Source organism: Theileria orientalis, chromosome 4 (genome assembly GCF_000740895.1).
Source record: "Theileria orientalis strain Shintoku DNA, chromosome 4, complete genome".
NCBI classification, from domain to species: Eukaryota; Apicomplexa; class Aconoidasida; order Piroplasmida; family Theileriidae; genus Theileria; species Theileria orientalis.
Genome location: NC_025263.1, coordinates 1,993,120 through 2,019,511, shown reverse-complemented (window position 1 = coordinate 2,019,511; position 26,392 = coordinate 1,993,120). Strand labels below are relative to the sequence as shown.

Genomic DNA, 26,392 nt, shown 5'->3' with positions numbered 1-26,392 from the left:
CCCTAAACCCTAAACCCTAAACCCTAAACCCTAAAAACCCTAAACCCTAAAAAACCCTAAACCCTAAACCCTAAACCCTAAACCCTAAACCCTAAACCCTAAACCCTAAAACCCTAAAACCCTAAACCCTAAACCCTAAAACCCTAAAACCCTAAACCCTAAAAACCCTAAACCCTAAACCCTAAACCCTAAACCCTAAACCCTAAACCCTAAAAACCTAAAACCCTAAACCCTAAACCCTAAACCCTAAACCCAAAAACCCTAAACCCTAAACCCTAAACCCTAAAACCCTAAACCCTAAACCCTAAAACCCTAAAAACCCTAAACCCTAAAACCCTAAACCCTAAAACCCTAAAACCCTAAAAACCCTAAACCCTAAAACCCTAAACCCTAAACCCTAAACCCTAAACCCTAAAAACCCACTGTCATAACTGTGTGTTTGGTACCCTAGAGGTCATGTGTCAGCTTGTTCGAGTCATATCGGCTCGTTGGATATGGTTATGTGTCTATTCGGTATGGTATTGGTGTGTTAAGTATGGTGTTGACATGGTTTCTGCATGGTATCTTAGTGCTTGGTACTCTTACTGTAACATATCTGAAGGTTATCGGTGATGTTTGCATGGTATCAGTGTGTTAAGTATGGTGTTGACATAATTTCTGCATGGTATTAAGGTGTTTGGTACAATGAAGGTACTATATCGGTGTGGTTGGTAACGTATTAGCCATGATATCAGAGTGTTTGGTACAATGAAGGTACTATATCTGGGTGTTTGGTAAGGTGTCAGCATGGTATCCAACGGGTAGCTGTCTTCTTGACATGGTATCAGTGTGTTAAGTATGGTGTTGACATGTTATCTTAATGTTTGGTACCCTGAGGGAGTGATATCGGTGTGTTATGTACCCTGTCGGAATGATATACAACCCTTGCACATGGTGACGGTACTTTATTTAGGGTAATAGGTACCCTCACGAAGTGATAACAGGGTAATAGCTACCATGTCTGTGTAGTACCAGTGCCCTATGTGTGCTATCAGTGCCCTGTCAATGCCCTTGGTAAAAGTTATGTGTGTTGAGGATACCTTATGAGGGTGTTATGTGTCCTGTCGGAATGATATACAACCCTTGCACATGGTGACGGTACCTTATGAGGGTAGTAGGTACCCTCACGAAGTGATAACAGGGTAATACCTACCATGTCTGTGTAGTACCAGTGCCCTATGTGTGCTATCAGTGCCCTGTCAATGCCCTTGGTAAAAGTTATGTGTGTTGACGGTACCTTATGAGGGTAGTAGGTACCTTGATGGACTGATAACAGGGTAGTAGGTACCTTGTAAGTGCCGTACCAGGGTGGTAGGTACACTGTTACAATGATAACTGAACGTTGTGTCTGTTAAAGGTACCTTATCAGGGTAGAAGGTACACTGTTACAATGATATCTGAGTGGCAGTGATACCCACTCCATCACCCACATCTCCCTCGCTCACATAAATCATCAACATAAATCAACTCACACTCATATTATAATCACACTCACCAACGACTCCCTTGGCTGGGGTCCGGCATGTTTAGTTCGACTCAGGCATGTGTAGTTACGGTCTGGCATGCCCATAACACGCATGGCCCTGTGACACACCCTGGCTACCAGGTGCCATGACCACTCACCCGTATATACGAGGTGACAACATGGCCCTGACACACCCTGGGTACCCGGTGGCATATACATCAGGGTGCCAGGCGGCCATGTGACATGACATACCCCTTGTATATATATGGAGGTGGCGAGTAGCTGGTCGACCCTGTATATATACGGGGGTAAGAGATGGCCAGGGTGTAGAAACATAACGAGGGACTTAGTGGATTAAGTTACGGTTATTGTGGACATAACGGAGCTGTTCAATGACATTAACAAGCTGATATTGACAATAAACTTTAGGATATCGACCATGACCCAGCCAGAGCTATCATGACTTAGCCAGAGCTATCATGACCCAGCTGATACGGTGGCAGACTGACTGTTGTTGACAATGGCAAATGGGCAGTTGAACAACAATTATTGAACGTTTAAGGGCAATTTATAAACGTTGTTAAGAATTGACAAACGTTGATAAGAATTGATAGACGTTGATGGTTGATAGGCGTTGACAAGCAATGATAAACGTTGATGTTGACAAACATTGATAAGAATTGATAAAAATTATGGACGTTGATAAACATGGAAGCCTGTGCTGGTGGCAACAGGGTCTACAAAGGTGACTGAAGAGGCGACGAGGGTCGGTGGTAGCTGATAAGGTGCCACCAGACCATAACACTGGTTGTGGCAGGGTAGTACTGGGTATGGATGGGCACGGAGTGGGCTTATGGCCTACCCGGTGGCACTATAGAACTGGCTACTAGGGTAAGCTGGACGGCAGGGCACCGACTACTAGGGACAGGGTAACACCAGGGCAGTTACAATAGAGAAACGGTAACACTATGACACTGACTAATAGGGTAAAATGGGCGGCAGGGAGTTACAATAGGGTAGGATGGCACTAAGTGGTAAAGTAGGTTACCACCAGGGCACCGACTACTAGGGACAGGGTAACACCAGGGCAGTTACAATAGAGAAACGGTAACACTATGACACTGACTAATAGGGTAAAATGGGCGGCAGGGAGTTACAATAGGGTAGGATGGCACTAAGTGGTAAAGTAGGTTACCACCAGGGCACCGATTACTACGGTACGGTGGCCACTAGAACAAGTAGTAAAATACGACACGGAGAACATCAAATAACGGGGCCTGGAAAAACGAAAATAGGACATGTAAAAGGGCATTTGTGGCCACGTTTACTAGGAATAGTTAGAGAAAAAAGTAGGGGGGTCCATGGCTTTTAGGGTATGCTATGGCAGTGGACAACGTATTAATAGCTGTAAATCATAATAAACACCTGGATATGGGTGTTTATGTAATAGCAATGTTCAATCTTACTAGTCAGCAGTTATAAGTAACATACACATTAAGTAGGTGGCAACACATATTGAGTAGGTCACACAAACCAGGATCCGTTAACAGATTTGAATGAACAATTAGTAGTGAGCACATATCAACTATATGAACTACATGAACATTAAATCATAAACTCCACGCTTTAAAGTGATAAATAAGATAAATTTAATATTATATGTCTTTCAACTGTATAACCTACTCCCCATAGGTAAAAAGGATTCAAACATGGAGTAGCAATTAACAATAGGGGTCTTGGCAGAAATGAAAAGACCCCTAATTGTATTATTATTACTTTGTTATGGATATAAGATAGTGAAGTCTGAAGAGAATTCCTCAGTTGACTGTACTTTGTTTAAAGTTAGAACAGAAGATACCTCTGAAGATTGTGGATATAAAGACAATGACACCTCTAAATATAGTTATGAACTGAAAGGTTTATTCAAAAATCAACCACTTTATACACTTAATAGTGGAGTGAAGCTTGTGGCACTTCTGTATAACGACGAATTTGTATGGAAACATACAAGTGCCCATGATTTATCTAAATATCCTACCGAACTGGAAATAGATCCATATAACAAGACTCTATGGGTTAAATATGGAGAAATGGACTTTGTAACTTTTAAGTTCGAGAATAATAAATGGAAACATTCCCAAGATCTTTCATATGGTTTATGTAAATCTCTCACAATACCAGATTATACTGATGCTTTGGCACCTGTTACTTTATTACCAACACCTGTTGAAGAGAAGGCCGAAGAAAAGGTAGAAGAAGGCCAATTTGAAGATTTTGAAGATCGTGAGGAGAAGCCAGCTGAGGAAGCAAAAGAAGGGGCAGTAGAAGAAGAGAAACCGGAAGAATCTCCAGAAGATAAGGTTGAATTAGAAGTAGAGGAAACTGAAGAGTTGGTAGAAGCTGGAGAAGGGGCCCAAGAGGCTGTAGAAGAAAAGGGTGTAGAAGAGGTGGCAGGCCCAGAGCCCGGAGAAGCAGCTGAAGAACATGATTTACCTCAATTACATGCAGAAGAAACAGATGAAAGGTCCGTGGTAGGTTCTGAAGAAGTACATGAAGATGAAGTCGCAGTTGACTGTACTTTGTTTAAAGTTAGAACAGAAGATACCTCTGAAGATTGTGGATATAAAGACAATGACACCTCTAAATATAGTTATGAACTGAAAGGTTTATTCAAAAATCAACCACTTTATACACTTAATAGTGGAGTGAAGCTTGTGGCACTTCTGTATAACGACGAATTTGTATGGAAACATACAAGTGCCCATGATTTATCTAAATATCCTACCGAACTGGAAATAGATCCATATAACAAGACTCTATGGGTTAAATATGGAGAAATGGACTTTGTAACTTTTAAGTTCGAGAATAATAAATGGAAACATTCCCAAGATCTTTCATATGGTTTATGTAAATCTCTCACAATACCAGATTACAGTGTTTCGCCCCTCATTTCTGTTATAGTGAAGCCCAGAGAAAAAGAGGCAGAAAAGGCTGCACCGATGGTACCAGAAGCACCGGATGCTACACCATTAGCTGAGGGTGATGCTGTTATTGCCTCTGAAACTGTAGAATCTGAATACGCCGTACCATTAGCGGTACCGGAGGCTAAACCAGAAGATGAAGCTGCACCAGAAGAAAGGACTGATAAGCTCGAGCCTCTAGACGAACGTTACAAGATGCGGGGAACTATGGCAGAGGGAGAGTTGGGGGATGAAGTGAAGTTTGATTTCGTGTTAGACAGTACTGAAATTAAGTACAAAACAGAGGCAGATAAGAAGGCGGAGGAAGAAGAGAGACTGAAGGAGATTGAAAGGCAGAGGCAGAAAGAAGAAGAGGAACAAGAGAGACTCAAGGAGATTGAAAGGCAGAAGGAAATTGAAAGAGAAGAAGAGCTGCGTAGGCAAAGGGAGGCTGAAAGACTCAGGGAAGAAGAGAAAGAAAGAGAGGCTGAAAGACTGAGAGAAATAGATAGGGAAAGGGAGGCTGAGAGGAAGAAAAAACAAGAAGAGCTTCGTAAGCATTGGGAAGAGGAGGAGCGTAGAGAGAGAGAGGAACTCAAAAGTAAATCTGAACAATTGTTTGAACAGATGAAGGAGTACGCCCATAACAAGGGCATGGCGGTGGTAGAGGGCGATTTTGATAAGTACATCACTGGCCAGCTCAAGACCCCCCAAGACAATTTCGTTCACGAGTGGAAGTTGAAAGCAGTGGCGGAGGTGCTGGCGAAAGCCGAGACGCCCCTGGAGGCAGAGTTAGAGTTCGCAGTGATCCAAAACTTCTACGTCTTCGCCAAAAAGCACTCCAGAGTCCTCTTCACGCTGACGCAGTTCAAAGATAGCTACGCTAACTTCAGAGAAAGCGCAAAAACAATAGAAAGTCACAATAAAAGTACGTTTTGTTAGTGCAGATAGATATTTATTCATATATCTAGTTGAATTGGTAGTTGCAGGGCGATCATAACAACTTTTAGATCCAAACAGACTGTATAATATGGACTATAACACGTTTGCCGACATGGGCAGGGACTTGTCGCTTATGTCGATACCGACAACATTCAATGTAAAACAATATGTATCAGGGTTTCAAACACACGCGCAGACACTTGATAACCAGGAGATACACGTGGACTGGAGAGATCAGGGCCTGGTTTCCCACGTTATCACGCAGGGCAAGTGCGCGATTTGCTGGGCGATCCCCTCTGTTGACGTTTTCAATTCGTTCGCAGCCAAGAGGACTGGCGATAAGATTCCGTACAGCATTCAGCAGGTTCTAGATTGTGTTTCTCCCGAATACACGTGCGACAGCGGTGGAAGCTTCGTGAAGGTTCTCGAATATATCAAAGACAATAAGATGTGCACGTACGAGGAATACCCCTACGTCCAGAAGAAGGAGGGCTGCCAAGCGCAAAAGTGCCTGAACGAATCCAAGATAAAGACGGTCCGCAAGCTCAAGTTAAACGACGCCCTCGATTTCCTTAAGAACAACGGGCCCTTCGTGACTATGGTGAACACGACCCTTGAGTTTTTCCTATACAGCGGGGGTATATACGACGGGCCTCTTGGTGGATACGGTGGCCACTCCTTCCTTGTTGTTGGCCACGGCTACGACAGGGACAAGGGCGTAAACTATTGGATAGCGAAGAACTCATGGGGAGAATCTTGGGGCGAGAACGGCTACTTTAGAATGTTGGATGATTCGGACACTCTTACCTACCTCTTCTTGGCCAACGCCTACGGAATTGAGTGAAACAGCGAAAACCGCAATAAAGTTGTTTTATTTTTAATGTTTCGTAATCTTGTCAATGCACGGTATTTGTTATTTCAAAAAGTGATTCGACAATTTGTGGTAAGCTTGTCTTAATTATAGGTGTACTAAAGTTAATTTTATGTGTTACAGGGAGTACTGTATACGTAACGGCATCATATACAAGGGTGAACGAAAGTGTAGGACATGGATAACAGTTTATATGTAATTCCTAACGTAACATATGGCACTAATTGGAATTTATTTTTTTCCTACTTACTGTCGCAATAACAATAAGATCAGCCGTGTTCAACAAAAGAACTGTACACACCAAATAGTTGTCAACATGTCGACAAGGCTGAGCAGAAGAACCATGTTTTTCAATGTTTTAACACATTATCCTGGTCAAAACCACAGAAAAACACTCTTCAACAATCGCTCATAACATTAACAAACGCACAGCAACTGTTAACATAACACAGCCGACACGGTATGCACTAATGCCTTGACCCATGCCATAGACAACATGTGTCATCTACTGGCTGTTGTAGGCGCCTGTCGCTATACCTGGTGTTTCGACAAGAACATGAATCGCATGAGACTCTGCAGGACCCTTTTTCGTAGTCGGTAAATGCAATACACTGCCAGTGTATGTACCTGTTAATTGGCGTAGTCGTAGTGGACTGACCCCAGCACCACCCATGGTTGATCCTTGCTACCCTGATCTCAGTGACATTCTATTCCATGAAGATTAATACCATTAGTACATACGTGTTGGTATACCTCTTGACAAACGGCCACTGGAATCTCATGGTCCCAGTCAAAGCAGATGGAGGTTCAAAATCAGGTAGTGATGCAGGCTCAACAGCCGGTAGTGATGCAGGTTCAACGGCAGGTAGTGATGTAGCCGAAGTTTCAACTTTGGGAACTGACGGTACTGTTGCATCTCCAGCCAACGAAGCCGACGGTAGCTCATCATCTGCTGGAGCTGACGCAGGTTCCAGTCTACCATCTGGCTCATCAGGTGAATCTGCCGATGCCAGTCTTGCATCAGTACCAGCTGAGGGAACATCATCTGGTGAATCTGCCGATGCCAGTCTTGCATCAGTACCAGCTGATGGAACATCATCTGGTGAAGATGGCTCATCTGGACAGGCAGCCCCGGCAACTGAAACTGTGTTACTTAATGGCTTGTACCCTGACTCCTATACATCTGGATGGCATGTTGACATGGTAGGTCCAGACCCAAAAGTAATTGCCAAAAGAATTGAAGCTTTGAGTTTAGCCGCTGATGCAAGAAAAGCTGCTGAAGAACTTATGAAAGCTGCAGAGAAATTGAACAAAGAAGCAGATGGTTTAACTAAAGCAGTAGAAGATAGCGTCAGTTCGGTAGCGAACGAGGATAAGATTGAGGAGCTGAACGCTAAGATTGCAGATACAACTGCCAAGGTTAACGTGGAGATGAAACAAGCTGACATGATAGCCCACGAAAATGATATGACATACTACAGTGGATTCCCTAACGGATGGCATGTAGAACACGATCCAGTTCGCGAAAAGGATGAACTCCTAAGAAAAACTATGATGTATAGAGATAGTTTCCCTAATCCATGGCATGACATGAACTGGCCAATGTTAGACGAAACACAAAAAAACAGAGAAAAGAAGTACAAAGAAGATAAAGAAGTAATAAAAGAAAAAATAGACAGCAAGGAGGCCCAAATCGTCTCGAATGAGGAGCAAATTGCAAGTAAAAATTCCGAAATGGTAGTTAAAAAGGAAGAGTTAGAAGATAAAAATGAGGAATTAAATGCCAAAAAACAAGAAGTGTCTGATTTGAGAGAACTTATTAAAGAATTAAATAAGGACCTGAAAAAACTAGAGTTGGAAGCTAGAAATATCGCTTCAGAGCATAGTACACTTAATAGAGAACTCCTTGTACTTGATCTGGAGATGAGGAAGCTAGACGACGAACACGCAAAACTTAATAATGAATTCTTAAACTTGTTGGAGGATGATCGTAATCTCGCAAGAGCGTTTTATGATACGAGTGCAAGTATTGGGTATTTACATGAAAAACATACTGGTGGTACCTATGGACTATACAGTGAAACTGATCGTCCCGTTGATCCTTCTCAAAATTTTACACCATATGAGGTTAATGTGGAAGGGTTAGTATTTGCAAGTGAGTCTGGATCATCTGAAGCATCTTCAGCCTCTACAGCCACCCCGGTATCTGAAGCATCTTCACCTGAAGGACAAGCTAAGGTAGTAGAAGTTAACGAGGCAGATAAGGCCGCTGAAGCTTCGGTCCCTGCTACTGTTGTTCCAGGTGCTGGATCCACTGAAGCTAAACCCGAGTCAGAACCTGCTGAAGCCAAGGCCCCTGAAGTAGGAGCCAAGGTGGAAGAGTCGGCTCCTGTCTCTACGGCTGCTCCCGCCCATACAGCAGGTCATGTGGCAGTTCCTGAAGCCAAGACTGAGGCTCAGGCAGCTCCAGCCCATACAGCTGGTCATGCCGCCGTTCCTGAAGCCAAGGCCGAGGCTCAGGCATCTCCAACTGGTGTTAAATTCTACAAGACAGGTTCAGATGGTTCCATGGTTGAAATGGTTGAAAACACCGATTTTGAAAAGAAAAACTCTGTAGGTGATGATAGATTTGATTTTAAAACCAATGCCAAGTGCGAAAAGATAACATTTGATGGTCAAGATGTATGGAAGAAGGGAGATCAGGATGTTAATGAGCCTAGGTCTGTAACTTATAGAGACTCATTGAAGGTAGTTGTTGTACGTGACAATAATTGGACCGTGAATTACAAAAAGGATCTCAGAGAGGGTGTATGGAAGTTAGAAAGTAAGTCAGAAAGAACTGCAAGAACTGGATCAGCCAAAACTGCATCAACCCCCTCCTCTAGAACAGGACTAGCATCACCAGGAATGGCAAGAACTGCCACTGGTGGATCAACTACGAACCTCGCCAGCAGTAGCGCTAAATTCGGGGGATCAGTGTCAAACCTTGATACAGCTTCAACAACAGGATCTGACGAAGGTAAATCTACTGGAACAGAGGACGTTGCCAATCTCAAGGAAGTAGAGGAAGATACATCTGGATCAGGTTCAGCAGGTACAGCCGGAGCAACCACCTTAAGAGGCACAGGAATGGCAGGGTCAACAGCAGGAAAAACAGCACTAGCAACACCAGCTAAAAAATTAGGCCAACAATAACCAGTAACTACCACCGTATGGCCTGTCAATAATAGCCAGCGAATAGCCAATAAAAATCGATAGCATTACTAGGTCAATAACAGCCGAAAACAGCCATGGAGCAACCAATAACCACGAACAACCATAAACAGTCACGTAACCAATATTAACCAATGGATCAGTAACCATGATAGACTGGTGTTTGAGCATTAGAATGGTCAAACTGGTACAAGATAGGGCAATAGCCATGTTATTGTAAAGCCTATGTTACGATAACAGCCATGTCGTGGTAAAGACTATGTTATGACAATAGCCATGTTATGGTAAAGCTTATGTTATGAATACAGCCACTGGAAAATCAGTAGAAGGGACTATTATCCATACGGAATAATTGTACTTTTGGGGGCTTGATTGAGGCTATGTTTTCAGTCAGTAGCTACCACTAATAAAAGTACCATTAACATCCGTATGAGATAACAGCATCCCCTTGTTGTACGAGGCATCAAAGGAGTGCCTTTTAAGTTATTACATAATTACTCAACAATGTAGTAACAGTGTAATTTCAATGTAGTATAGTTTATATGTGTTAGTGTTATAGCAGAATCTGTGTGTTCACAGTTGTGTGTTAGCAGATTGACAGTCCATGACTAATTGTTTTATGTAGCAAGCATAAAAGTTTAAAACAAGTGGTAGGTGGATCTTTGATTAAGATATGATAATTATTGTATTATATTCACAAAACGTATAGAAAAAATAAAAATGTGTAAGATTCCATGGCAAAAGTATTATAATTAAGGTATTAGCAATAATTTAGTAAAAGCTATTAAATTACCAGAATCTGGTTTTGATATTATCTTTCAAAGTTCGGTAATGGGAAAATATAAAATTCAATGATTATTGGTACATATTTATGCTATGATACAAAAATATATGGTCATATTGTAAGGGGGATATCAAGTTGTATTATATAAATAATTTGCAACATATTTCAATATATTTTTTTTATTATAATACATTTAAATACATATTTTAAAATTATTATAATCAATTTATTTTCGAGTGACAAAATGCTACACCCTACTTTTATACTACTACACACTAATATGTTGCAATTAACCATATATTAAAAATCACAAAAATACTTTTCAAGATTATTTAACAATATTGATAACTAATAAATGCGAATATTAAAAAAATGGAAGATTTCTAGTAAAACACATATAAATGTAGATGTAGCCATAACATTGTTACTGGATAATGAAATTCATTATATTAATTTAGTTTTTTTAACGTATTGCTCAATGATTGATGCGATAGACTCATTTGCTGATACATCACTGGCTTTACAAGTTTTTACTACACACCCCTCATGTATCACCCATACAGAGGTACAAGATTTTAATACGTTAACATCATGTGCTGTGACAAACGTGGTACAATGACTAAAATGTTTCTGTAAAATATCATAAATCGGAACTGCAAGGTCATCATTTCTGGAACTGGTCTCTTCATTAGTATCTTCCTCAGGTGGTTCATCAACTACTATAAGCCTAAAGAAGTGCCTGTATAACACAAGTCTGGCCAATGAAAGGGTTCTGAGTTGGGTATTGGACAGTAACATATCACTTTGATCTCCAGATTTAGCCAATTTCATTGACTTGTATTTCAATGAGCTGGGTTGAGCTTCTTTTGATTTCTGATGATATAAAAGAGGATCCTCAGGTACCAAAATACTATTCAATTTCCTTCCTCCAGAAAGCTCATTAACAAAATTAAGCAGACCACATTTACTCAAAGCCTGGTTGATTTCGTCGTCACTAAACAACTTTCTCGGATCAAGGAACCTCCTAATAGTCCAACCCTTAAATACAAAAGGCAGTTGTGGTAACACACCTATAATCTGTCGAAGGACAACCTTGGGGATATCATTCAAATCTATACCATCCAATAGTACTTGGCCAGTTCTGTTAGTGGATATGTTCTGTAACACTGACAAGAGAGTGGTTTTACCAGCACCTGTTCTACCAACCATACCAATGATCTCAGATTTATTGGCTAACACTGTGATATTTTTCAAGATCATACTTTCTCGAGTGCGTTCAGGAGTAGTGTACACACACACATTTTTTAACTCGACGCCTGAATGATCAGAAGTTAGGTAACGGCCATCATCGAGGATATGTAGTTTAGGATGGTAAAATAGTCTTCTCAAAGCATAAAACCTTTTGTTTTCATTTTTAAATTCAATGGCCCTTCTCCTCATCAATTGAGCCTTATTGATAACAGTTCCTCTATTGGTAGGGTTTACAACATTTTCTTCATGGGCATTAACGAATTTGCTAAACCTAAGTCTTTGACCGGGGGGAATGAAGTATCTGAACCTCCGAACGAAGCACATATCAATGTCTAACAGGCCTATGTTAAGAGCCAATTTGATGAACGTATTGTTAATATTCATACACAACGATAAAGCAAGAGCGAAGTATCCAACCTTCATCTTATACTTGGTATACTTATCCAAAACTATTGGTATGACGAGTACTGTAAGGGTGGTCAACGAAAAGATCCAGTTGAACACCGTATTGGACCATGATATCATAGAGTACATCATGAATTGGTTCCGTCCTTTATAGTCTCTGTGTTCTGTAAAACCTTTTAAGAGGTCTCCGAATCTTTCGTAACTCCTGTATACTGAAGATCCTGCTATTGCCTTTTCATATACAGATATAACATGTGAAGAGGTTTCCATAAATGACAAAAATAGACTTCTATTGGACCTTACATATCTTAACATGACAAAGTATAAGATAAATACTAATGCCACAAATACAAATGGTATCGAAATTGGAATTAAGTAGAATAATGTAACTATGTTAGTTAAAAACTGGAGGAATAAAAACAATACTATACCCAAGAAGAAGGCTAAGGAATCGTCAATGATAATCATATCTGCAGCTAGATACGTTATGACTTGACTAATATTTTTCTTTATTTTTAGAACTGCTGAACTACAGTTGAAGATTGAATTAATGGTGTACTCATGTAGTTTACGAGATGATACAACTGAGGCTGTGGTCATTATCAAAGTTGCTAGGAATGATAGAATAATTATCAGTGACACGAACATTGTGGTAACTTTAAGTGATAGGTTAGCCCTTGACTTAACTAAATCCAAATCAATTGCTTCTCCATCCTTGAACTGTTTAATTTGTCTTCCTATGAAGTCTGTTGTTCTTGTTGCAAAGACGAACTTCAGAGTATCCATAATATTAACTGATGTGTTAAAAATTATATAGAGAGTGAAAGCTCCGGCTGCTGGGAGCATATAGGTTAAATATGAGTTAAATCTAACACCAGCAAGCTCATTTTTGACGTAAGATTTGAACGACTTGCTATATTTGGACCTTGTCACTTCCATTCTACCTAGCCTCGTAGTGCCATAAGAGGAACACAATTTCAACATATCATTGCTTAAATAACTCATGTTATATGGGACACCGTCGCTAGTCGATATGTATTTGTAATCTTCACTTTCTACTTTATTGTTCTTCATAAAGTCGTGCAAGTTACTACAGAATCTCAATTCCTTGTTTTTAACGTTATAAATTGGCAAGTTATGGAATTGATTTGCATCGGATGGATTCAGACATGTTTGAAGACCCTGTTTCGACGATGTTAAAACAACACTTAAATCATTCTTTATCAATAGCCCAGTTTTAAGGTTAAACAGGTTATTAAATACTGTCTTCGATACGTATGGGTCAAGCCCGTGTAATGAAAAATCCAAACACATCAAGAACGAACATTGGCTGTTGTTATACTCCTTGTTGACTCTGTGGAACACCAAGTAAGCGTACACTGCACGAGCTAACTCCATTCGTACACGTTGACCTCCACTCAGTGAAAGTGCGTTGTCTGACAGAACTCTGAGGTCACCCTTCTTCCAGGTCGATATGTCGTACTCAAGTTCCACTGCCTTGAGTACGGTGTTGTACAACTGCTCATCAAATTTATGACCAAATACAATGTTGGATCTAACTGTCCCATGTTGTAGAAATATGTCCTCAGATGCATAGAATATTGGCATTGATGTGTGTAATGGAACAACTGCCATGGAACCCCCAACCAGGGTCATCTCACCAAGCATTGATTTGATAAAATTTGATTTACCTGAACCAAGAACACCTGTGACAATAACCATCTCGCCACGTTTTAACTCAAAGTTTATATTTTTTAAATAAGGTTCATAGTTCTTGTTTAGTAGGTCGTTGCGTGTGTTGACCCATGTGAATGAAGCGTTTTTGTAGTAAACCACAGTGTCATTAGGAAGTTGATTGGTAACTTGAGCTACGTTTGAATTCATATTGGTGGCTGGAACAAATTTGTTATCACTGATATAAAAATTTGGGGCACATTCTCTCACGTATTCTTCAAATCTCTTAAATGAAACAAATGCCACACCACACACCTTAATAGCTCTAGGCACCATGAACATGGATATAGCGATTTTTAGAAAAATATAGAATGCCGCCATGAAACCCGCTGTGTCAATGTCAGTAACAACGTTCACACCGCGCACGGACTTGACGAATGCGTATTGTATTAAATAAAACGACACATTTATACAGGCGCTGAACATAGTCAAGTTAAGGAAGGTCAAGAAGATGTTAATAACTATCATGGTGAGCTCGTTGTTTCTACAGTGGGTGATGATGTTTACTGCAATATCGTCATAAAACATTTTCTTAATCAGAGACAAGTACGGGAACATGTAGTTACACTTGGACATCTTAAAATCCCTCATGTATAACAAGAATTTTATTGTAATTGCACTCAATAACTCAACAAATATCATAAGAAATGTAAACACAATTCCAACTACATATAACACCCACATTTTCATTTTAATTTGACGCCGAAGTAAAAATATTCCGTAACTAAAGTTGGTTGCAAACTCAATGAATATTTTAATTGCGTTGAAGGACTGGGAGAAATAATAGGAATCCTTGAACTCGAAATAGAAAACTTTTGGGTTAATTTCCTTGTTCTGGTATCGTAGAGCTTGACAGTATAATGGATTCTTTGAACATTCTGAGTCAGGGGAACAGGTATGTAAAACTTGGTTACACACATTAAGGGTGTTTGTGCCGTTGACGTTATTTGAGAATTTTCTTCTGTAGCAGAGGGCATGGTGGAAAATACCTAACGATATTAAATTATGCAAAATTGATATCAACCGAAGGGTATAGAAACTTATATTTTCCAAAATCAGCCCATCTGATATTTGACAGGCTATGATGGCTACCAATAGGCCTACAGTTTGCTTTATGTTAATTGATTTATCTCCCAGTTTAACAACCAATTTTTTAACCAAAATTGAAATGCTCATGCTTAAAACATTTACTAAAATCAAACCTATAATCACAACAAGTGCTCTCTTCCATATGGTCAATAACAATGCTCTGAAAAGTAATGATCGGTATGGTCTTTTTGCTTTCTTTTTTCCGGGTACCGACTTTGAAGTTTCATATTCTTCCAGCCTTACTAGGCCGTCGCTAACGTGTTTCGAGAAAATCGGCTGCCATCTCAAAATCTGGTCCGATACCGGCAATGGATGTAACTTATATGGTTGTACGTGTTCGTAAGTAACATTGTTAACCCATTTTGTCAGCCAGTGAAAAAAGAGGTATTTTATAAAACAGGCTGTGTCATAGTATAGGTATTTTTTGTGTTTCCTGTCTTTAAAATACGACTTCGTATACAAGTCACTTTGCCAAAACCATTCTTCCGGTCCCTCCTCAAGATTTAAATCCTTGGTCATCAAGCTTTAGTTCATGGTTTAATGCTGATAGGGATGTAACCAATAAACTAACAAATGTTATGTCCAAATATAAAAAGAGATATAACCGAGTTTTCAAGTTAAATTTGTAATTCCCAGGATATTTACACATGTCGATGAGAAATTAATTTATATTACAAAACCCTAGATATAGGAATTCTCTATAAACTATTATACAAAATTACACCTATACGGGTGTATAATAACCTAGTTTTGAGAAAACTTGTTCCTGTTTAGCCCTACACCCATTTGTATTCCCTGAAAACATTCTATTCTATTCCTCTTCTTAGATTTTTTTATTTTTGATCTCAATAAAATAAAATGTGTGTTTTAAATCACTGTGTATTGATTTTATATTCATATTGTGTATTCAATAACATAAACTTATTGGAATCCTGAACAACATCAACCCACCTCAACTTTGCCTAAACCCAAACTAGATAACCGAATATCACTACCTTCTTATCCTCAGTCGACTCTGCGTCAACATTGCGGTCGTTTTATTATTAGAATGTACTGTTTTACTTTACTCATACTTAGGTTTAACTCAAATTACTTATGGATAATCATTAAAGGGTGCTTAGATGGCATCATTGAGCCTATAACACTAAAATATGCTTAACTTGTCTCAGGGAATCGATGTGTAACTCTAACTCTTCACGATCACGAGAACAGCCTCTTCAGGCGGTAGCTGTTGTTTTCCTTCACCACCGTCCCCTCCTGCTGCATCTTGTTCAGCACCTCGAGCACCATTTTGTATCCCTCTCCCTCTCTGTACCGTTCTCCTTCCTTGTAGCGGTCCGTAACTCCTGACTCCTGTCCACTCGACTTACTCAGCATGTTAATCAGCTCGTTTAGCTCTATGAGCTTCGTTGAGTCCTGCTCTGCTGACTTTGTGAACAGGTCCATAATCTGTTCATGGATCTGGTTCATCTGCTGCATTTTGTTCGTCGTGATGCCCTGGTGCAGCTGGTCGAAGTCGATTTTGCCCGTCGTCGGGTCCACCAGTGACTGGAATGTCGAGCTCTTAACTATCTGCACTGCCTGCATTGCGTCCTCCTTCGTGACCAGGCTGCTCAGCCTCATCCTCGCCAGCGCCACTCCGATCCTTATTATCGAGCTGATCATGCGGCTACTCACGTAGATCATTCCTGAACATTGTTGTGGCCGTTTTTTGTAAATATATATTTCTATTCTTATCAATGGAACTTACTGTTACTGTTATTGTTCGTGTTCAGGTTCAGCAGGTCCTTGCTTTCCTCGTCCAGCTGCTCCTCGTTTGCGGTCGACTGGTAGTTTCCTTCTCGCATTCTTATGTACTCCCTCGTGATAACTTTCTTCGCCTCTTCGCTCAGCTCTGGGAAGCAGTGCAGCTTTGCGAACTTGATGTACAGCCTCATCAGGTCCAGGTCACTCATCTTCATGTCCTCGTCCTCCGTGCTATCTGAACCCTCTTCATCCCTCTCCGTCCTGCCTCTATTGTCACCCGAATCTCTGTTACGCCCAGTTTCTGTGCTATTTTCTCCGTTTTCTGCCATCTGCAGTGGCTTAAGGAAGTCTCTCGCTATGCTCGTGCTTATCATTTCATCTGTTTCTCTGTCTATGTGGTCCAGAACCAGGTAGATAAGGTCGAACCTTGTGAACAAGCTCGGTGCGATGTTTATGTTTTCTATCACTGCCTTGCTCTTGTCGTACCTGCTGTTGATTGGGTTGCAGCTTGCCAGGATTGCTGTTTCCGCCTTCAGTGTTGCCACTATGCCTGCCTTTGCTATTGTCACTGTTTGTTGCTCCATCACTTCGTACAAACTCAGTCTTGCGTCATGGTGTGATTTATCCAGCTCATCGATGCAGCAGACCCCTCCGTTCGCCAGTACCACTGCTCCTGGCTGTATCATTGCTCTTCCGTTATCCCCCTCGCTGAACTTAATGCTAGCTGTCAAACCGACACTGGAACTGCTTTTTCCTGAAGTCCATTTGCATTTACTGCTACTACTTGTGGTACTACTTCTATTGCTACTGTTACTACTATTACTATGCTAATACTACTATTGTTATTGTTGTTATTGTTACTACTATTACTACTACTACTACCTATAATACTACTACTAATACAACTACCAACACTAGTGCTACCAGTACTGCTAACTATTGTCTCATTCAATACATTTCGTAGCAGACGCGTACCTGACGTGTATATTGATCTGGGTGACAGCAGGTGCGTGTAATGCAGGAGCTGTGACTTTGCTGTTCCCGGGTCTCCGCAGAGTAGCACGTTTATGATCCCTCTGAAATTGTCCGCCTTGTACGACTCCTTGTTTCCCGGGTTACATGAGAACAGCTGACAGAGGAGTCCTATTTTAACGTTGTTCCTTGCCTTTATTGATGGTGCAAATGAATCCATCAGTATCTTGTAAACCATTGGGTTTCTCGCCAATTCCATTATCTTTTCCACCTGCACATCGGAGAACTCGTTTTCGCTTCCCTGGTACTAAACGTTGATTAGTTTCCTAGTATACTCCTAGCTGTTACTAGTACCGGTAGTAACTAACAACCATTAGTAGTAACAATTAGTAGTAGCTAACTATTACTAGTAGCTAGTACTTGCAACTACTGGCGGCAAATATGTTGACAGAAAACTATGCATTCGTAAACTGCCGTACCTTCAGCCCTCTCGTTGGGCCCTGCGTCGAGTTGACCACCTTCACGTGTATCACGTTAACGAAGTAGTTGTAGAGCGTTTTCAGTGTTCTTTTAGTCGTGCTTGACCTGCAGGGCGTCACCTTCAGGATCCCTACCACCGTCACTCTATCTCCTGTGGACACTGAGTCCACCAGGTCATCGTAAAGGTTCAGGCTAACTATCTCGTTGTCCTTCAGATACACCTCTCCCAGCTCATCGATGTTCAGGGTGCTTTTCTTTTCTTCGGTCTTTCCGCCTTCGGCTTCGCCGTTGGCTACCTTGCTACTGTTGGCTTCTGCTCCATTGTTCATTCCTTCCATCCCGTTAACGACGTTGTTGGTCGTGTTCACCTGCAGCAGTTTAACCAGCTTTTTCGTCGAGTACACCGACATGTTGTGGTTAAGCTCGAACGTGTACTTGTTGTTGCACTCTGGGCACTGCACTGGCTCGTTGACTTCCCCCTGGATCACGTACTCGTACTGCTCGCACGTGCACTTTTCAGTTTCGTTGAGCCTCACCTTCCTCTGTCCTCTGCACCTGAAACAGGCCATTGTGATCTCCGGCACTATCCACGTCTGCCTCACCACTGTTCCTGAGAACTGGACCAGCGAGTCTGCCATGCTCGGGTCCAGGTTTCCCACGCAATCTGAGTGCGGCTTATTCATCAGTCTTGCTCTTGGGAAGACTGCGTTATTTTCGAGCGTGACGTCTGAGTAGTGCTTTGAGAGCATTTCGTTAAACGACTTCAGGACCACTCTGTCCAGCTCCGCTATGCAGTCTGCTGGGAATGTCACCAGCAGCTTATACAGCACCGGGTCGTAGTTGTACACGTGGTTCATATCCACTTCGAATGGCAGGTACGTGCTGTAGCCTGCTCCCTGTTCGTGCAGGTTTTCCTTTATGAATTCCACTAATTTTTCCAAGTAGTATCCTAATCTGCATAATTATGAGTACCTTGCAACTCCACTATTATTACAACTAAGTAACTAAATCGTTAGTTCATCTTAGCACTGGATTAACAACCAATTCGTCATGAACTGGTGCCAACTGGTGTTTAATTTCCTTTTATTAACACCTTCTGCCTTACCTAGCTATTCTAAATGTCTACTAAGCATCTATCTACCCTTTATATTCACCTAGTTCTAGTGTACCTGTTGTTATCTCTGTTTTCTGAGTCTGGTGTAACGAAGTTGTTCATGAAGTTTGTGAACCTCTCCGGGACCTCCTCGAGCCTGTTATCCAGCAGAAACGGCAGACGTGAGACGTCTCTCTGGTCCATGAACGCTTCTCTTCCCAGCTCCCCAATGTCGTTTCTAGCATTTCTGATCCTTCTCACCAGGTTTGGCGTTTTTCCGTACTGCGTGTACTGCGTTTCATTGTACGTCATTTCCAAACTGTTTTGGTTGTAATTTGGTGTTTCCGGCCTCGGCGTACCTGCTCTGGCTGAGAGCACTGGGCGACTTCTTGGTGTAAAATCCATATTTAATTTTAAATCTATCTGATCTAAATGTTTTTAACTGATGTGTTCAATTTAATTGTTATTTAGTGTGTCTGTATTAATACTAAATTGGTGTGTATCGTTTTAATAACTGTAAACGCTTTAATAAAACGACATCGGTGAGTGAATATATTTAAAGGGCGCTTAAATACGGGTTTCAAGATTGAAATTTCAGTATATGATGTCTGGGAAATAAAAATAAAGGAAACTGATTGATCAGACTGCTCAAATATACTTATAACAATATAGTGGTTTAAGTGTGACTGATTGTCAGTTTAACATGTGTAAACCAGCCTGTGCGAGCATATGGTGGTCATCAGGTGTGACTATAATTTCCACATGAGCGCCAGAAATTAAACCAGCCTATTATCAAAAAATAAGCTTTTCAAAACTCGGGAGTAAAAGTAAAAAGCTTGAGTTTTAATCCCCATGGGGGAAGAACTTGTAGAAAACATACACAATTAAACAGGTATAGAAAACATAAATGACATTAACGAATAGAGTTTTCATTTTAGGGTGTTTTTATTGGACGGAAATAAACGTTTGTGGTTTTATTTATACATACTGACCGCTGTGTGTAGAATCTTGGGTCTTAAGTTTACAACAATATTTATATTAACTTTTGAAACAAAGATTGACAACTGGCCTGAAAATTCGTGCATAGTACTCATTCCGTTTTTTTCTCCAGGTCGTTCCCCTTTCCATGATATATCTTTGAGATGATTCTAGGGTCGCTTTCGGGAGGGTACTCGACGGGCATTACGTTCTTCAAGTAATAATTAGAAACTGCTGGATTGCCTAAAACGTAATAAATGAAGGAAGGGAGAATAAACATTGCTGAAATGTAAAACAGAGCGAAGCCTTTTCTGTTCCTCTGCCACCTGGCTTCTTTATTAAAATTATACCCCCAAAGAGCCATTTTTTAATATATACAGACTATAAATTATAAAAAAAAATTACAATTTTCGATCTATTTTAATAAACATAACTTTAACCTATATTCCAATGTACCCACATTTATTTTAACATGTTTTTAATTTTCACCATAATCATTACCAAACTGCTTTATTATTTAATTGTATGTGTATAATATTTAAATTTAATTAAATTTAGAAATATATAGCAATAATCAACCAGTAAATCGCTACACCGTACAATACTTATCACCAATATATGATTTATGCCTAATTTGAACTAATATATGGACACATCGGATATTTTTGGAGAGGACGTTAAGGACTCTTCCCATTTACAAATTTTGTCCTCTGATGAGGAGGATGTGTTATTTCAGAGCCCAGCGAAAACATTAAACGGCGTAGAGCTTCAAGGGTCTGGCAAAAATTTGACTTCTTTTAAGGAAATGAGTCCTGTTAAGTCATCACACTGTTTTAGCACACCAAAAAGAACCAACAGAAGCCTAAAACAGTCAGGAAGCTCACACAACAGCGAGAAGCTGGACAGACAGTTCAGACTTGATAGTACACATTGCAACCATTCAGACACACAAAACATAATAGATGAGATTAACAAGATATTTGAAACACAAAAAGTGCCAGAAACGAGTGATGAGTTGGTTAAAGGGGGAAAAGACTCAGGAAAAAAACAGGGGAGCAACACCGCACATGTGAACAACGTAGATACAGTTGATGAAAACGGTAAACCTACTGAAAGTAACGGAAACCTATTAGAAAAGGGGAAAAGGATTATCAAAAGGTTGAAAAATGCGTTTGTAAAGCAAGACGGACCAAACGATAAGCCAGGATTGACCAGGTCAATTTCGTTCAACGCCCTGGTAAAGATAGCCTCTAAATGGTCAAACACAGAAAAGGCAGCCACTGGGGAAGATACGAACACCAATAACGATAATCTTGGGTATGAAACGTGTGACGAGTTTCCACCAAAACGACGCAAGCTAAGGAAGTCAGTAGGTACTAAGGCGAATGCACATAGCGTTTATGAAGATATTAATAGCGATTCATATTTATCTGCAGTGGAGGAAGATGAGGAGTATGACCCCAATGAGCCCCTGAATACACCGACAAAGAGAACCCGTAGGAATACCCCAAGAAGTGTCAACAGCGCCAGGGCAACAAATGCAAATAAAAGCAAGAAGGCTGTTAAAAGAGCAACAGTTGTGCCTGTGGAGCCATTAGAAAACTATGAACTAAACGAGCGCACCAGTTCAATACCATTCGAGACATTTCTGGAAGAAACCATAGGGGAAGATGGCAACCAAGAGTAAGTTCATGAACTTCCAATAGACGAGTAGCATTAGCATTATCAACAACGTCATAACTATGTAGGCGCATGTTCTGCCTCAAATTCACAGTTGTAAACGGAAACAAGCAGGTAATCAACGACGAAAAACTGGACAACGTTTTCATAAGGACCACGGAAACATTAGGAAGCATTGCCAAGAAGCTGGGAGAGATGTACAAATTGGATCCGGAAGAGCACGAGAGAATTAAGATAATAATAGACGGAGATCCGCAGGACCACAGGCTCCAGATAGGTAAGTTTCCGAGTCAGTTCAAGTGGATTTAGGCGACCCACAGCTGTGTGTTGAGGATAAGATGCAAATCGACGTGAGGTTCCCACCAAAGGAAGACGAGTCGGAGAAAAAAACACCGAAGCAGCCAACAAGGGGACGAAAAAGAAACGTGAATGGAAATAAACCCAATGCAAAGCCAACAAAGAAATGTGTGAGTACCGTAAGGAGAAAAGGCAGGAGGAGGCCCCAGTCAGGCAGAGAAGCAGGTCCCAATCGGAAAATCCCGTCAGTAGTTGAGGAAGTTGTTATAATAGATTGAAAAAATGATGCTATAAATTTTCCACAAAATTGTTGAATAAATATGTAAAATGATACAGAATCACGTATCTGTTTACTTTAAGTAGATGGTGTATAATTTGTGTTTGTTGCAATTCTGTAAATATTATAGAAATATACGGAGTGTTTTGTTTTAAATAAATAACCATTGTTGAATAAATTAATAAAAATATGGATTCCACAAAAATATTGAATAAATGTTGCAACTTGTTAAATAACCTAAAAAATGGAGATTCTGACATCAATTTGGTCCTAGATGAGTTATTTGAGAAGCTAATCCCACTAATAAATATATATAAAGTGAGATTTGATGTGGAATCTTTTATAAGATTTGCAGATGTGCAACGTAAATCGCCGAGTTTAGAAACAGTAAAAGGGGCTGAAAAGGATAAAACTGACTCCGGTTTGAACAATAAAAAAAATTTTAAAAGGCTATTAAACTTTGTGGTATTATATTTATTAGAACTTCTACAGGATGAAAAACACTTTGAGGCAAGTTTGGATAGGCTAGTTGACCTCCTGGAGTACGAGTATGAATCGCCAATCACACATGAAAACAGCAATAAGAATGGTAAAAACGGTCATATGAGTGCTGATAGTTTTCCAAAAACAGGCAAAAACACTCGTAAATCTACGGAATTTATGCACCTGTTCCTATTGTCACTTTTCTACGGGAACTACTATCACCTGGGCATAGTACAGCACTATTTGCTGAACAGCAGACACACGTTGAACCTACCGCAATGTCTTAGCAATGTGATAAAGCACATGGATAGAACAGGTGCGCTTAAAAGGCTCTTGAATAGGGCTCCAAGTAAGGACGAAGAAGTGGAGAGAGGAGACATCGAGATGAAGAGTGACTGTGAGCACGAGTTAGAAGACGATTTGCAGAAGAAGTTGGATGAAAGGTTCGAAGAAAGGTTCCTGATCTTCGTGACGAAGTTGAACACGCCGGAGATGTACAGAAAAAACCAAGGCAAGGCAGAAGTGCTCAAAATACCCAGAAAGGACCTGGGACTGAGGAACCCGGTGACGCAAAAGAGTACTTCGTACGCTGATGTCGCGGATGAAACGGGAGAAAAGGATGATGCCAGTAGTGGATTTGAAAAGGGGAACAAGGCGAGTAGTGGCTATGACGATGACAGTGACGACGACCAAGACGGCTATGTCAACAGCGACGAGGACAGCAACGTCAGCTCTGACAGCGTTGAGGAAGAGGAGTACGGAAACGACTACATAAAGCTATGGCAAGCGATATTGGACCAAATGATATACAGAGTGAGCACCAGGAACCTGGTGATAATACTGGAGAGTCTGCCGACGAAGGCGTTCCCCTACATCTACAGTCCGCTCAAGGTGGCAAATTTCCTGCACACACTATCGAGTGTGGAATGCCCAACCGGTACCAGGGGTCATATGGAAGACTTTGAGTGGGAAATAAACCGGGATGGCAGCGGAGAAGGCGGTAGCAAAGTAGGAGCCGCTGACGTGGTGATCAACAGCCTCAACTGCCTGTTTGAGCTAATACTCTACTACAACCTCACGGATCAAGTAGTGGCTTCGTTTGTCGCTGAGTCGAGAAGCGGCAGTGAAAATCAGGCTCCCTACGAACTGGACTGGTTCTACAAACGACTCGACAGACTGATAGACTTCGAGTATCTGTCAAGCGGCTCGAGCGTAGTGTTGCTGTCCCTGGTAGAAAGGGCACTTAACAGCTCAATGTTGCCGAACAAGCTGGTGTCGTACTTCATTAAGAGGCTGGTGGCCACTTCAACGGTAGTTGACACTGCCTGCTGCAACTCGCTGCTGGTGATAGCCCTGCGGCTTCTGCAGAAGCACCACCATCAGCTGGTGCATCAGATCAGCACGCACGCCGCCGCCAACGGCCCCAACGACTCGCTGTTTCTGCACGAGCTGTACCTGCTCCTGCACCACTTCAACAACGACACTATTAAAATAGTGGGAGTGTACTTCACACACCTAAAGAACAAAATCACTTTCAGCCTCGGGGACTTTATAGGAGCGCAAAAGGACACGAAACACATAGAAAAGAGTAAAAATACACACTACAACCCTTTTAGGGCCAACATTCAGAACACGACCACAGTAAGCAGGTCCTTTTTCAGGTGAAACTGAACTGAATATGCTAGGCAGTAACTATACAAAAGTAAATAGATCAATAAATACGCTATAGAGAAGTGTTATGTACGATAATATGGTCTACTATTTAATATCAAGTTCAATATATAGGTTTAAATAGCGCATACTGACTAGTAAAATGAAAGTACCTAATAGTGAATACCGAATAGTGAATAGCAAGTACCTAGTATTGATAACAAATACCGTGTAATTAAAAGGCAAAGAAATTAGTAAATCTGCTCAAAGTCGTCCTTGATGTCAATCTGAAAGTGCTCATTGTCGTTGGGGGCCTTATCCTTGAAGTGCTTCAGACGGTTGAGAACCTCGAACGCAGCCTCCAGCTCTCCGCAGTACCAAGTGAGAAACAGGTTCGTGAGACGCATTAAAATGTTGAAAACGAAGATGAAAATCCCGAAGCCGCGGTGCGTCTCGAAGTACTTCATGAACCGAGGGGCGTGGTGTTCGTTGAAAAAGTGCCTAAAGCTCAAAAAGAGGAAGAACAAACTCCCAGAAATGAACAGGATCAGAAGGTTCTGGAGAGTGAATAGGTTAATGGAGGTCCTCAGCGCAGAGTGGTTCTGCCTGAAGACCCCGTAGTAGCCTGTCAAGGTGGTTGCGATAGCGACGAGGATGTAGAAAATGCAAAAGCAGTTGATCATCCCAAAAAGGCTCGAGAATTTGTTTAGGCAAAGGCAGAATATGACAAAGGAGGCGTCCAGCAGGGGAACTGAGCACAGTACGAGTGTAACAACCAGGCGTCCCCTGTTGCGCCTTTTAACGAGCTCGTCCTCGTAGTTTGAGACCAGGGTGAGTGCCTCTGAATTCATGATAAAGGCACACAATCAGCAACAGTAGAAAAGACAACACCAACGGCTACTGCAACATCCAAACAGGTAAAATAACTGAAATGGTTTAATGTAAATTTATATTACGCGATAAAAAGAAGAAACAGCCCAGAACAAGGCTCAACTCTGGAAGAAACGCTGATTGTCTACGCACTTGTGTGCAGAACACAAACAGATGTTATTTTATAAATTAAATACAAAAATAATCTTAAAAGTTGCTAAAATCGACATTAATCCGTGTTTGAACTGTAGAAGACTCTGTTTTAACCGATTTCATCCCATGTACGTCAATAATAAACCGGGGGAACGGCCGCATGGCGGCATGACGAATAATAAACGCCGTAAACGCCCAGCATTAGTTAAAACTGTATATTACACCATAACAAATGTACAGACTGTAATAGATACTGGCCATTGTGAGAATGAGGCCTGTAAACTGTCATACTTCCTACGCTGATCTGGCAGGCAGTGACGACACATGAATTGTGCCCAAATAGCCATCATCTGCGCTAAAACTCTCACTAACTGTGCCCCCTAGAATAAACACATCAGACTCACTTTTCAGGAGGGAAACCAGGTACTCATTGTCCTTGATTCGAATCACCTTCTCTCCTTCCAGATTCTTCAATTTTTTAATGGATTCCAGCACATCTAAGTAATTACATTATATATGAAAACAGTATTAGTTATTTGAGGTTTATTTCAAAATGTAACTGTGGTCTATGGGTTAATAATATGTATATACACCAATATGTAACATTAAGTTAATAAAATACCTTCGGGTGTTATTTCCTTTGAAATTTTGGAATCTATTTGTATCTTTAACATATTTTTGCCCTTAAAATGCTCACTTGGTGTCAAATTAACCTTATCGCCCACAACTTTAAAGGAATCTTCACGCACCCTGTATATGTCAGTCATAATTGTAGCCAGTTGTATTTATTTACAAATTAAATTCAATGTCAGTTTCATCTTAAGAATTTTAATTAAATGATCCATTATAATACAAATTACTTAGTGAATAGATGATATACACTATATTGAACTCCAACAAGCCAACAAATACAATATTGAAGTGAAAACACACTTAAATACTCAAACGCACATCCTTACA

The 26,392-nt window shown here is 40.8% G+C and overlaps 11 protein-coding genes across 11 annotated transcripts; 5 read left to right on the top strand and 6 right to left on the bottom strand.

Moving 5' to 3' along the window:
- Positions 1 to 602: 602 nt before the first annotated feature.
- On the bottom strand, positions 603 to 2,175 carry TOT_040000895 (hypothetical protein; the record flags this gene model as incomplete). The annotated part of the gene is given in 6 exon segments (XM_009694532.1): positions 603 to 811; positions 871 to 965; positions 1,080 to 1,387; positions 1,535 to 1,849; positions 1,868 to 1,978; positions 2,101 to 2,175. The coding sequence occupies 6 exon segments, from the start codon at positions 2,173 to 2,175 to the stop codon at positions 603 to 605; spliced, it is 1,113 nt and encodes a 370-aa protein (XP_009692827.1).
- Positions 2,176 to 3,240: 1,065 nt separating this feature from the next.
- On the top strand, positions 3,241 to 6,250 carry TOT_040000993 (uncharacterized protein; the record flags this gene model as incomplete). Its single annotated transcript, XM_009694531.1, has 3 exons — positions 3,241 to 4,744; positions 5,033 to 5,392; positions 5,475 to 6,250. 3 exons carry the CDS (start codon positions 3,241 to 3,243, stop codon positions 6,248 to 6,250), a joined length of 2,640 nt encoding a protein of 879 aa, XP_009692826.1.
- Positions 6,251 to 6,491: 241 nt separating this feature from the next.
- On the top strand, positions 6,492 to 6,692 carry TOT_040000893 (hypothetical protein; the record flags this gene model as incomplete). The annotated part of the gene is made up of 1 exon (XM_009694530.1): positions 6,492 to 6,692. The coding sequence occupies one exon, from the start codon at positions 6,492 to 6,494 to the stop codon at positions 6,690 to 6,692; it is 201 nt and encodes a 66-aa protein (XP_009692825.1).
- A 90-nt stretch (positions 6,693 to 6,782) lies between these two features.
- TOT_040000892 (hypothetical protein) lies at positions 6,783 to 6,950 on the bottom strand (the record flags this gene model as incomplete). The annotated part of the gene is made up of 1 exon (XM_009694529.1): positions 6,783 to 6,950. One exon carries the CDS (start codon positions 6,948 to 6,950, stop codon positions 6,783 to 6,785), a length of 168 nt encoding a protein of 55 aa, XP_009692824.1.
- Positions 6,951 to 6,991: 41 nt separating this feature from the next.
- Positions 6,992 to 9,472, top strand: TOT_040000891 (conserved hypothetical protein; the record flags this gene model as incomplete). Its single annotated transcript, XM_009694528.1, has 1 exon — positions 6,992 to 9,472. One exon carries the CDS (start codon positions 6,992 to 6,994, stop codon positions 9,470 to 9,472), a length of 2,481 nt encoding a protein of 826 aa, XP_009692823.1.
- A 1,246-nt stretch (positions 9,473 to 10,718) lies between these two features.
- TOT_040000890 (cell division control protein) lies at positions 10,719 to 19,449 on the bottom strand (the record flags this gene model as incomplete). The annotated part of the gene is made up of 8 exons (XM_009694527.1): positions 10,719 to 11,083; positions 11,186 to 14,653; positions 14,741 to 15,276; positions 15,958 to 16,441; positions 16,510 to 17,253; positions 17,475 to 17,778; positions 17,951 to 18,905; positions 19,106 to 19,449. 8 exons carry the CDS (start codon positions 19,447 to 19,449, stop codon positions 10,719 to 10,721), a joined length of 7,200 nt encoding a protein of 2,399 aa, XP_009692822.1.
- A 685-nt stretch (positions 19,450 to 20,134) lies between these two features.
- TOT_040000889 (conserved hypothetical protein) lies at positions 20,135 to 20,386 on the bottom strand (the record flags this gene model as incomplete). The annotated part of the gene is made up of 1 exon (XM_009694526.1): positions 20,135 to 20,386. The coding sequence occupies one exon, from the start codon at positions 20,384 to 20,386 to the stop codon at positions 20,135 to 20,137; it is 252 nt and encodes an 83-aa protein (XP_009692821.1).
- Positions 20,387 to 20,668: 282 nt separating this feature from the next.
- TOT_040000888 (conserved hypothetical protein) lies at positions 20,669 to 22,277 on the top strand (the record flags this gene model as incomplete). The annotated part of the gene is made up of 3 exons (XM_009694525.1): positions 20,669 to 21,705; positions 21,771 to 21,979; positions 22,012 to 22,277. The coding sequence occupies 3 exons, from the start codon at positions 20,669 to 20,671 to the stop codon at positions 22,275 to 22,277; spliced, it is 1,512 nt and encodes a 503-aa protein (XP_009692820.1).
- Positions 22,278 to 22,465: 188 nt separating this feature from the next.
- Positions 22,466 to 24,424, top strand: TOT_040000887 (conserved hypothetical protein; the record flags this gene model as incomplete). Its single annotated transcript, XM_009694524.1, has 5 exons — positions 22,466 to 22,818; positions 22,885 to 23,122; positions 23,192 to 23,343; positions 23,422 to 23,678; positions 23,769 to 24,424. 5 exons carry the CDS (start codon positions 22,466 to 22,468, stop codon positions 24,422 to 24,424), a joined length of 1,656 nt encoding a protein of 551 aa, XP_009692819.1.
- A 236-nt stretch (positions 24,425 to 24,660) lies between these two features.
- On the bottom strand, positions 24,661 to 25,260 carry TOT_040000886 (conserved hypothetical protein; the record flags this gene model as incomplete). Its single annotated transcript, XM_009694523.1, has 1 exon — positions 24,661 to 25,260. The coding sequence occupies one exon, from the start codon at positions 25,258 to 25,260 to the stop codon at positions 24,661 to 24,663; it is 600 nt and encodes a 199-aa protein (XP_009692818.1).
- A 466-nt stretch (positions 25,261 to 25,726) lies between these two features.
- Positions 25,727 to 26,199, bottom strand: TOT_040000885 (conserved hypothetical protein; the record flags this gene model as incomplete). The annotated part of the gene is made up of 2 exons (XM_009694522.1): positions 25,727 to 25,929; positions 26,055 to 26,199. 2 exons carry the CDS (start codon positions 26,197 to 26,199, stop codon positions 25,727 to 25,729), a joined length of 348 nt encoding a protein of 115 aa, XP_009692817.1.
- Between the last annotated feature and the right edge of the window lie 193 nt (positions 26,200 to 26,392).